The sequence below is a fragment of the Diceros bicornis genome, chromosome 33 (genome assembly GCF_020826845.1).
Source record: "Diceros bicornis minor isolate mBicDic1 chromosome 33, mDicBic1.mat.cur, whole genome shotgun sequence".
NCBI lineage: Eukaryota > Metazoa > Chordata > Mammalia > Perissodactyla > Rhinocerotidae > Diceros > Diceros bicornis.
The window spans coordinates 35,293,841-35,305,070 of record NC_080772.1 but is presented as its reverse complement, the minus strand read 5'-3'; the positions used below and the strand labels follow the sequence as shown (position 1 = coordinate 35,305,070).

The 11,230-nt window shown below is 40.9% G+C and overlaps 2 protein-coding genes across 3 annotated transcripts in view; one reads left to right on the top strand and one right to left on the bottom strand.

Moving 5' to 3' along the window:
- Positions 1-525: 525 nt before the first annotated feature.
- On the top strand, positions 526-5,645 carry RBIS (ribosomal biogenesis factor). Its single transcript, XM_058528958.1, has 4 exons — positions 526-703; positions 2,457-2,573; positions 5,106-5,222; positions 5,516-5,645. The coding sequence occupies exons 2-4, from the start codon at positions 2,460-2,462 to the stop codon at positions 5,585-5,587; spliced, it is 303 nt and encodes a 100-aa protein (XP_058384941.1). The 5' UTR covers positions 526-703; positions 2,457-2,459; the 3' UTR covers positions 5,588-5,645.
- The window catches only part of E2F5 (E2F transcription factor 5), a 29,944-nt gene continuing 24,342 nt past the window's right edge, over positions 5,629-11,230 (bottom strand). The window contains exons 6-8 of one of the 2 annotated variants that reach the window (XM_058528961.1): positions 10,109-10,376; positions 7,372-7,416; positions 5,629-6,384 (exon numbers count right to left, since the gene is read on the bottom strand). In XM_058528961.1, the coding sequence (XP_058384944.1) occupies positions 6,275-6,384; positions 7,372-7,416; positions 10,109-10,376 (423 nt within the window). In that variant the 3' untranslated portion in view covers positions 5,629-6,274. Of the gene's footprint in view, positions 6,385-7,371; positions 7,420-10,108; positions 10,377-11,230 lie in introns of both variants that reach the window. The other variant, XM_058528959.1, reaches the window with a different exon arrangement.

Genomic DNA, 11,230 nt, shown 5'->3' with positions numbered 1-11,230 from the left:
CTCCGCTCGGTGGGAGTGCCTTCTCTACGGGGCGGAGCCTATCTCATCTAGGGCCCGGGCTGAATGGATGCGACTCCGCGCGGTGGGCGGGGCTCATCTCAGTGGGCGGGGCTTACCTCCACGTAAGGCCCGAGCAGAATGGATGCGTCTCCGCGCGGTGGGCGGGGCTCACCTCAGTGGGCGGGGCTTATCTCCACGTGAGGCCCGAGCTGAATGGATACGACTCCGCTCGGTGGGCGGGGCCTCGCCCTGTGGGCGGGACTACGGCCCGCCAGAGGACTCGGGACTGGCTGCGCGCTTCCGGAACTTCCCGGCCCTGCGCGTGCGGACGGCGTCGCCTGGAGCCCGAGCGGCGCGCGAGGGTGGCGGTCAGGTGAGCGGTTCGTAAGGTGTTCCCGCAGGCCGGCGGGGAGCGTGCGGGCGCGGCGGGCCTGGCGCGCTCGCGCCCTGCGGCCCGGGCTCGGTCCCGTCGGCCGCCTGGGGCAGCCCGCCGGCCGCGGGATGCTGGCCCGGCCCGGAGCCCGGTCCTGGGGCCTTCAGCCCCCGGCAGGGGGCCCGTTGTCGCTGTCTGTCGCCAGCAGTCTCCACGTGGTCGTCAGAGAATTCCCTGTCCCCCCGGCCGGGGCGTCACCTTCTCCACGGGCCTGGCGCGGGTCCCCAGCTCGGGCGGCCCTCCCGTGTCCCCGCCTGTGACGGCAGCACCGTGTGTGTCTGGTGTCTGTGTTTCACACGCGTGCGTGTCAGTTCTGACCACGCCCGGCACATAGTGATTGATTAATGAACACCAGCTGAGTGATTGGATTTGGGTTACTATTGGAAGGATTTTAGATTACTTAATTGGGGGGGGATTTATTGTGCGTATTTTCTACTTCTGTAATAATCGTGTATTTTCTGCTGTGTTCATTTTTGTACTTAGAAGTACTGTTGGGTTGAGAAGCGTTGCTGTCTGGGTCGAGTGGTTTCCTGAGGCTAGACACTGAAGGAGGATGTAAATTTGGGTCAAGAGATACAATGTGAGCAAAGGAAAGAAAGGAAGAACGTACAAAGTATCTTCAGAAAACCCGTAGTGACTAGGCTGAGAGTGTGTAGAGGTAGCAGGAGATAGATTTGACAGGTTTATGCCGGATTCAGGGTTCTGGCAGTATGCCAGGCAAAGCACGCTGCTCCTTATGCACTGGAAGAGCCATGGAAGGTTTTCAACACTGGGAAGGTTCGTTACCCAGCACTATGCTGGGTAGACTGGAATGCAGATGACTTTAGCCAGGGTTTGGCACTCTTTCTGTAAAGGGCCAGTTAGTAAATATTTTAGGCCTAACAGCCACAGTTGTGGCAGAAAAGCAGCCGTAGACAATACATAATTGAATGGACATAGCTGTGTGTTCTAATAAAACGTTATTTACGAAGACAGGTGTCTGACCTTATTTGGTCCATGGGCACAGTTTGCCCCAACCCATGGTCTAACCAAACAGACCTAGGGACTGTCACAGTAGCCAGGTCCTGAGCCAGGCGGTACTACATCATGTTTTTGTATTGCATTTTTATTTATATATGAAAGGCCATATCATATAATGTGAGCTCTGGATCTAGTCTGCCTGGCTTTGAATCCTGGCATTCCCGGATTACTAACAGTGTGACAATGGACAAATTCTCTTTGTATGAGTTTTTTAATCTGTAAAATGAAGATAAAATAAGACCTCCCACAAAGTGCTGTTGTGAGGAGTAAATTAGTTAAAGCACATAAAATGTTAGTATAGTTATGGTACACATAGTAAAACCTCAATAAATCTTAACTATTAATATTTCAAAAATTGTTCCTCACATGCCTTCTTAAAGACAGATTTGAGAGATGTTTCTAAGGTAGAATTTACAGGCTTAGTGCGTGTTTAGCTATAGAAGGAAGAGGATATGTAAAGTTTTAAGGCAAGAGCCATTCACATGGAGGTGATATGGAAGTTGTGAAAGTAATTTAAGGGAGAAGAGGAGGTAGGAAGTGCAAGATTAAGGACTGAATTAGAGGAGGTGCGCACAGGAGAGAAAGTGGGGCACTTTTTTTCTCTTAAAAAGAAGGAAGGAGACAGGAGTCCATCCTAGAGTATGGTAGGAACCAGAAGGGTACAGCAGTGTATCAACTAGCAGAGGGCTGGGTGGTGATGGTTAACATGGTCAGATGCTACAGAGAGCTGAAAAAACAGTTATGTTGATTTATTAATTAATAACGCAAGCAGCAGAAGTGACTGCGGTGCCTCCGGTGGGCCAGGTACTGGAGGTGCATCAAACAGCAGGAAATCTAGTGGAGGCAAAAGACATGGAAATGATACATGCAGGAACGTTAAAAATGATCAGAAGTAAGATGGAATTTCTTAGATTTAATTGATACCTTTACTTTAAAAACTTAAGTTGACTAACACTTAATAAACGTGGGCAGCTTCATTGAGCTTTTTTTCTTTCATTCCTAGACAATGGCCAAGAACAAACTAAGAGGGCAGAAGTCCAGGAATGTATTTCACATAGCCAGCCAAAAACACTTTAAGGTTAAAAATAAAGCAAAGCCAGTTACCACTAACCTTAAGAAGGTGAGTATGAGTTCAGTACTCTGACTTTATTGTTTACAAGCAAAGCACAATAGTAAAGCCACTGAAAAACTGAATGCTGTTATTTAAAACAGGTTCTCAGCCTTTCCTACAAAGGGAAGATGATTCTAAACATTTGTTTAAAAAAAAAAAAAAAAATGAACTATAACCTCCCTTTCTTGAATTCAAACGTATGAAAAGTAAAAAGCATTTTAACTGCAGATATGTGAGGCTCCAACTAACAGTTTAATAGCTGTGTCAGAGCATAGAAAGCATAAAAAACCATGTTGTGGGAAACAGTTCTTCTCTCTGAACTTAGACATGTTCAAGAACCTCTTAACACAGCCAAGACATAGAGTGTCAGTGAGCACCCATGCTTTTTCTCCTCAGAATTCGTATTTCTCTGAAGATATCTAAAACTCAAACAAAAACCTGTAAAATGAAGATAAAATATTTTGTTTCTTAAAATGCAACATTTGAAAAGAAAGGAGTTTATCTTCTTTGTTTTTATTTCAAAATATTTAGGAAATGAGAAATTTCTTCACCAAGGTTAAGTAGATTCTTGAAGAAAATGTTTTCAATGGGGCTGGCCCCGTGGCTTAGCGGTTAAGTGCACGTGCTCCGCTACTGGCGGCCCGGGTTTGGATCCCGGGCGCGCACCGATGCACCACTTGTCAGGCCATGCTGAGGCTGCATCCCACATACAGCAACTAGAAGGATGTGCAACTACGACATACAACTATCTACCGGGGCTTTGGGGAGAAAAAGGGGGAAAAAAAAAGGAGAAGGATGGGCAATAGATGTTAGCTCAGGGCCGGTCTTCCTCAGCAAAAAGAGAAGGATTGGCATGGATGTTAGCTCAGGGCTCATCTTCCTGACAAAAAAAAAAGAAAATGTTTTCAAGTTTAAGTAGTAGGTGGAGTGAGCTCTCCAGGACTTAGTAATTATCATAGTAATCCCTAGAAATGTAACATTTATCTTTCAGTTTTCATGAACTGGCTGAGTTAAGCTTTTTGATCAAGCTGTTTTATGACTTTGCTAAAAGGAAAGAAAGCGGTGATATGATGGGAGTTTGGGAGTGACAGATTTATACAGAATTGTCTTCGAAGTCGACAATGAAGCCAAGACCTCAATGATAAAGAGCTAGTAATGCAAAGAGCAGTGCTGGGGGCAGCATGTTCTAGGCAGAGAGAATGGCAAGTGCACAGTCCCCAAGCGAGGGAAGAGCTTGGTGTATTTGAGGAAAATCATTTCATTTAGATAGTAAGTACTAGAAGCTTTGTGTGTATGCTCATGGAAAAGAGCTAAGAGAGGGAGATCTGTGGGTTGGCAGCCTGGTTGGAGAAGGTATCAAATAGTTTTTTCAGAAAGTAGCCTAACTTACTAGGAGGAGGTGGTAAGATTGCCAAGCACTATATAAATGGCAAACTGAAGTTTGTGGTCATGAATTTAAAGTGAAGCCAGTCAACCAGTTATGATCTACAGCTTCAGTTTTAGGCTTGGAAAAGGCCGATAGTTGAGTTTAACTAGGTTGCCAAGCACGTTCGATGAAGGGAGAGAAGAGAAGGAAGGTTAAGAGAATGTCAAGAAGTGATCGATGAAATAGTGGTTGGTCCTGGAATCTGTGCGGCTTTTAAAGGAAAAAGTGAGGATATGAAAATGAAAAATAGTGAAATTGGTGGGAAAAGGTTTCCGTGAGATTTAAGACTTGTTCATAAACCATGTGAACTAGAGGGACAGGCGGTGCAGTTAGTTACAGGTAATGATGCGGCCTGTGGTAATCCAGGGAGTGGACGGCTGAGGCAGGTGGTGGAAGGGATCTCTGGAGATGAGATGAGGCCTGAAGGGTTAACAGGCCACAGGAGTAGATTTTTGTTGAAGCCACTAAGCAGTGACACCAGGCATGAGAGAGGTGAGTGAGCCAAGGTCTGAGATCTCTCAGGAGGAGCAAGTAATCGCGGTGTTGGCAGGTGGCAGTAATGAGGAAGGGGCTGTCAGAATGAGATGCCTGAGGTACAAAGGGGCTGAGAGTTCTGAAGGAGAAATGGTTTGGGAGCAGCAGCGACAGACAACAAGACCACCCCACCCTTCAGATTCCAGAGAGGAGGGCTGCAGGGGTGGCTGTCCTCAGGAGACTGCCGGGGACTTCCATGAAGGCGAGAAGGTCAAGGAGGGGTTCAGAGATGTACTGTTAGGAAGACACTAAGAGCATCTGATCCAGGTGCCTCATTTTATAGATGAGAAATGATCACACCGTAGCCTAGAAAGACGGTGGTCACAGATTTTGGTCTGCTTCTACCTATAAAGTCAAGGGATGAAGTATATCTACGTAATTCTTATTTTTTAAAAAACCAGAGCTTTTTGTCTAAAATTTCCCAATAGGAGTAGAAGAATTTTAGTGTGAATTATCCCCACAAATTGGAAGGGTTGATGAGTGTTTAGATTTTTAGGTTTATAAAGGTTAAATTAAGGTAGAATATATTTTATCCTTAATGGTTAAGATCATGGATTAATGCTCTTTTTCTTTTTTAAAAGATAAACATTGTGAACAAGGAAAAAGTTAACAGAGTGAATAAAGCTTTTATAGATATACAAAAGGAACTAGCACATTTCTCAAAAGGCCTTTCCCTTGAACCTCTGCAGAAACAGCTGGTGAGTGGAAATCATGTCCTGTTGTTATGGCTAATAAATTCAACTCCCAATTCTCAAAGCCTGTAAGTTGAATGTAATTTTTAGTACTCGGCTCTCCAGTATACTTGGCTCTGAAATATGCAGAGCATATTCAGTCATACTCAGACTCTGAAACATTGAGTCTAAATATGGGAATTTATTGTTCTACTTCCAAAGGTACAACTAGAAGAAATTAAATTGGATAATACATTATATGTCATTTTTGTTCGCTATTGTTATCTAAATTTTTAAATATAATACTTTTCTCCTTCCAGATTCCTCAGCAGTGTCATGAAAATGAACCAGTTAATATTGATGAAGCTACAAGATTAATGGCTCAGTTGTAATACACTGATGATGCATCCAATTCCCCAAAAAGACCAATAAATTAAATGTTTTATACAATTTTATTTTTAAAAATCTTGTTAATGTACAGGCATTGGCACATTTTAAACTACATAAACAGATCTTTCCTATAACCTAGGAAAGTGGAATGTCAGAAGTCAACAAAATGTGATCAACTTAAAGTGCTAAAACAGAAGGCACTTCACAAAATCTGTTCACTGAAACAGTGGGTATAGCCTAGTTTACAGCCTTCACTTTAGAAGTGGCAGTGAATTCTGGATGGGAGGACACAGAAATGGGACAGTTTCGTGGCAGTAAAAATATAAGACAACAAGTGATGAGCCCTTGGCCAACTTTTCTGTTTTTTGATGACCTTCAGTCTACTTTAACTTTCCTCTTCCAGGAGGAAAGAACAGAAGGATTCAGAACTGGAAGAAAAGTTGAAATTCCAGAATGTAATTACTTGAGGGTGGGGGTTGGTGGAGACTTAATCACTTTTTACCCTGAAGCAGAGCCCTTTGTCTTTATGGTTGAAGTTTTGTGAAGTAAGAAGGAAAGTATTAGGGAAGAACACGTCAGCATCAGTGAACTAAAAAGGTGTTACATTCATTACTTTAAATACTTAGGTTATTAAGAAGTCTAAAATGTTACAGTTAGAGGTAGATAACAGTCCCAAGTCTCCATGGAATCTAATAATTTAGTATCTGGACATCAAACAGATCACAAACTCCTTCATTATCATCTAAATTAAAGTTGTAGTCGTCTGTCGGGGTGGGAGAAAGCCGGAGAAGCGGAAACACTGCAAGCAAAGCACAGATTGCATGTTAAGGACGGTTTCTACTAACGGGTAATGACGTTCAACATAAAACAGTCAAATACAGCAATCCAAGTTAAATTGTGTTTCCTATGTTATACAAGAATTTAAATGAATATAAAAAAGTAATGATGCAATTAATGAGTTAGATTTAGTGTATATTTTGAAAGATTCTCATTTAAAGACTATGCATTGACTATAGGTATTAGCTTGAGAAAGAGAGGTTAAAATTTTTATTGGTTGAACCTGTCACTAAAATATACAATTCAAAAATTGGTCAAAGTATTTTATCTGCTAAATAAGCTACCACGTTGAGAATAGAAGTAGGAACTAGACTTAAATTGGCTGATGTTCTCTGCTTCTACAGATATGTTGAGTAAATCTCTAAGTGGTTACAGTACCATGTACTAATTTAACAGCTGCCACTTCCTAGGTCTCTATTTGTTAGGAACCAGGACTTTGAATTCAAGACTATATAAAGTAATTATTAAAGTAATTACAATATTGTAGCTAATTGATTTTTAGGAATTATCTCAAATTAGATGATGACATGGCTCATGTTGGTAATCGTTCAGTGACTCCACACTGGCAGCTTGACGTTGGCCGTGGTAGGGATATGCGCAGAACAGGTTTTCAGATTTTCTGTTGCCTTAGATATGTCATTTTACTCTTGGCCAAATTCTTAAGGAGTGAAAGGCTAGTGTGCCAACAGTTTAGAAGTTTATTCAGTGAAGGTGATAAGTAACCCGTTATGGATTCTTTTCCCTCAAAATGCAGGCAAAGAAAAATTCTAAAGGATGCCTATGATTTACTATAAAGCATTATTAAGGGAGAATTTTCATGAATTATCATAGTATGTTAAACAGTTAAAAAATATAGGTTCTTCATTTCTTTTAAAGCATGTGCCACTTATAAATTCTAGAAAAGCATTATTGATGTATAAGGTAGTTATTAAAATTTTAAACTACTTACCATCAGAAGACATCAACTCATCAATGATATCTCCACTAATAGATCCTGCTGGAAACAGAAATGTGATAAAGTTTTGTTACATTTCTGTTTATATATTTTAATAGTAAAAGGAAGTTATATTTAAACAGTATATATTTAACACAGCACATATTTAAACACAGTATAGGGGCCGGCCCCGTGGCATAGCGGTTAAGTGCGTGCTCTGCTGCTGGCAGCACGGGTTCGGATCCCCGGCGCGCACCAACGCACCGCGTGTCAGCCCATGCTGTGGCGGCGTCCCATATAAAGTGGAGGAAGATAGACTGGATGTTAGCCCAGGGCCAGTCTTCCTCAGCAAAAGAGGAGGATTGGCAGATGTTAGCTCAGGGCTGATCTTCCTCACAAAATAAATAAATAAACAAACAGTATATATTAAACACAGTTAAATTTAAACATCGGCAGTTTGATTAACAATACAAAATTAAAGTATTAAAACTTTATGGAAAGAGCATCTTCATGAGCACCTACTCTTTCTGGCTTTTAAACTTTCAAACTCAAGATGTAGACCAAAGACTCATCACTATTCTTGTAAACCTGACTCTTGGTTATACAGAGTCCATGGTACCGTAATTCTCCCAGTCACCCAACCTTAAGACTTCAACATCACTTTCTATTCCTCCTATTAAATTTATCTCCAGATCTCCCACATCAAATGCTACTCATGTTGCCTAAAAGGTATTTCTCAAATCTATTCTTTATTTCTCTTTCCAGTCCCACTGTCATTGCCCTGTTTTAGCCTAATGTTCTCTCACAGCTGCATAACTGCAAACATCTCAGCTTCAGTCTCCTTTGCCTCTAATCTCCTCTGCATCCCAGGACCAAAAGCATCTTCTCTCCTAGTCACACTACTCCTGTGCTCACCAGTGTACAGTCCTAATCGTGTCACTTCCCTGCTCACAAATCTACTGGTTTATTCACTAAAGTCCTAACTCAGTCTGATATTCAAGGTCCTCTCTAATCTGGCCCCAAATTACTTTCCCTACTATTTCCAAATACAAAACCATATACTGAAACTAAATGCTCAGAATTTTTGTTAATGCTTTGTGGAAGCCAATGTACTAACTGTGTCTAAGCTAAACCATATAAAGCTTGCCTGCTTTATTCATCCCAATTAGATTAGAATTAGATTATAAGATTTTAAGGATGACACTTTCTATTGTGCATCCATATGGCCTATCTTATAGAAATACTTATAGGAGAAGGAAAGGAGGGAAGGATATGGGCAAGAAGATGTTGATAAATATTCCATTGCCAGTTAGATCTTTTTAGCCTCACTCTTAACTATTGTGAACTCCCAGAGCAGTAGACCTATGCCACATTCCAATGAGACACATCCCAAAGGTAAAAATAAACAAATTGGATTATGTACAATACTAGAGTTTTTAATTATCTGCAATACTACATCTAGACTTGCAGGACTAAGTCTTTCATTTAGCAACTACTGAGAGAATAGCTACTGTGGCTCCTTTATTTAGAATGGTTAAGGAGCTGCTAAATCCCTAGCCATGTAACCCGGGAAAAAGATTGCGAGCCAACGGGCCACCCCGTGGCTCAGCGGTTAAGTTCGCGCGCTCCGCTACTGGCGGCCCGGGTTTGGATCCCGGGCGCGCACCGACGCACCGCTTCTCCGGCCATGCTGAGGCCGCGTCCCACACACAGAAACTAGCAGGATGTGCAACTATGACATACAACTATCTACTGGGGCTCTGGGGAGAAAAGAAAAAAAGAGGAGGATTGGCAATAGATGTGAGCTCAGAGCCAGTCTTCCTCAGCAAAAAGAGGAGGATTAGCATGGATGTTAGCTCAGGGGTGATCTTCCTCACAAAAAAAATAAAAAATCCCTTTAGAAAAAAGATTGAGAGCCAAGGAAGTTTTTATACATTTAGGACGTGTGGTCCCTATTCCACTTGCCCAGTTTTTGGAGTTTTAGCTCTTTATCGTTTCACAGGTGAAACAATTTAGGAATGCAAGCTATCCTAAATAATTGGAGTTGAGACCACTTATCAACTCTATAAAACTAAGCTTTCCAAATAAAAAGTGCAACAATAGAGAATATGGAGAAACAGGAGGCATCAACCACTATATTCTACACTAGTTTGATTTTTCTTAAAGGTAGTTAGAGCATATTCAATAATATATCCTAGAGTTACTAAGAGATAAAAGAAGGTCACAAAGTACACCTCAGATAAAAACATATGTGAATATTTTTATTGACATATGTAATATTGACATTTTATTGACATATGTAAATAGTAAAAGGGGAGGGGAAGAGGAACAAATTTAGCTTACTTCCAAAAATAGAATCCTAAGGAAGACTGCAAAGCTTGGCCCATTAAATATCTTTCCTTTGCTCAGGACTCATAGTTCTATACACAGTCTTAACCACATTACATTGTGCCTGATTGTATATTTCTGAATATACATATTCACATACATATATATACATATAACCTATGAAACAAATCTGTATTAATATAATTAAAGACAAGATCTAGTTTTAAATTTTTCTCATAATACCTGTCCCAGTGCTGGGCACACAGGAGGCACTAAATTAATAGTTGTTGAAAGCTTACCATTTTGCCTCCTGTATTAGATAATAACCTCACAACTGACAAATTGAGAAAAGCTCTCCAACTTGTTTAATATAGTATTCATATTTTCCCCTCTCTAGTTTTTAAAACAAAGGCTCTGAACCCACCTGAAGATAAGTCTGTGGCTGATGTCTGCTGAAGATTCTGGCTTCTTTCGGAAACATGTTGCTCAGGCAGATTCTGAGTTGCCGGGTTGGATTTCTGTGGAGTCACCGGAGTCGGAGGCTGAGAGGAAGGCTGTGTGAGGTCGTCAGGTGGGGGGACAGGAAAAACCACGGGCTTAGATGAACTGGACTCTTTATTTATAAGCAGCACGTGGATAGGTCCTGAATGACTCTTTAAATTGATCTGGTATTTCTTTTGTCCATTCTGACCCTTTGAAGGTATTGGGTATAAACAAATGAATCAATATTAACATTTCTAGCTACCTTGAAACATTAAAAATAGGACAGACAAAGCTATTTGGGACTAACTAAATCCACACAACAAAATAAAGTCATTAAGTCAGAAAACAAGAGTAGAAAGGGATATTGAGGGCCATAAACCACTTGCCCCTAAAAATAAGCTTTTCTCAAATACTGATCATCAAAAACTCTCAGTTGTAGAATTCTGGCAACCATCCATTTTTACTGTAATTATACACGTCAGCGCTCCAAGCCTTCTCCATATATATGGACTCCATCCCCTGGCATCGAGGCCGCCATGGATGTGGTCATTTCAGTGTGCTGTCTTAAATGGCAACTATTTCACAAGTCAAAACTTTTTTCCATTCATTAAGCACAAAGACAACTGATTTTCCCTACAGAGATATAAGTGTAAAGTTCCTCCATTTCAAAAGGTAATTTGTATCCTGAGGCTTCAGAATCCAGTAATGTAAATGCCTTAATACTAACTTCTAGAATGGCTGGGGGGAGGGAGGTAGATGATAACAGTAATCATTTTCTACTCCCTTTTTTGGTTGGTATAGCTTTCAAATCAGTTTTTTTGGGGAAATTTGAATCCAAAAACTAAAACCACTAAACTTATACTAGCATAGAGTCAATAATTATCTTGATTCAATAAGTCAGAAAATGTTTTTAAAAAGTCCTAATTTAAAGCAACGTACTATTGTTGATACTTAAATTGAACTTTTTTCTTAGTTAGGATTGTTATGCTGGTTATAGATACAGTCAGACTGATTTTTTAAAGTTATCGACTATATCATTACTCATTCCTTGATACCTTTTAGC

Coding starts and splice junctions, on each gene's coding strand:
- RBIS (XM_058528958.1), top strand. CDS start 2,460: ATGGCCAAGAACAAACTAAGAGGGCAGAAGTCCAGGAATGTATTTCAC. Junction 2,574..5,105: donor TTACCACTAACCTTAAGAAG/GTGAGTATGAGT, acceptor CTTTTTTAAAAG/ATAAACATTGTGAACAAGGA. Junction 5,223..5,515: donor AACCTCTGCAGAAACAGCTG/GTGAGTGGAAAT, acceptor TTCTCCTTCCAG/ATTCCTCAGCAGTGTCATGA.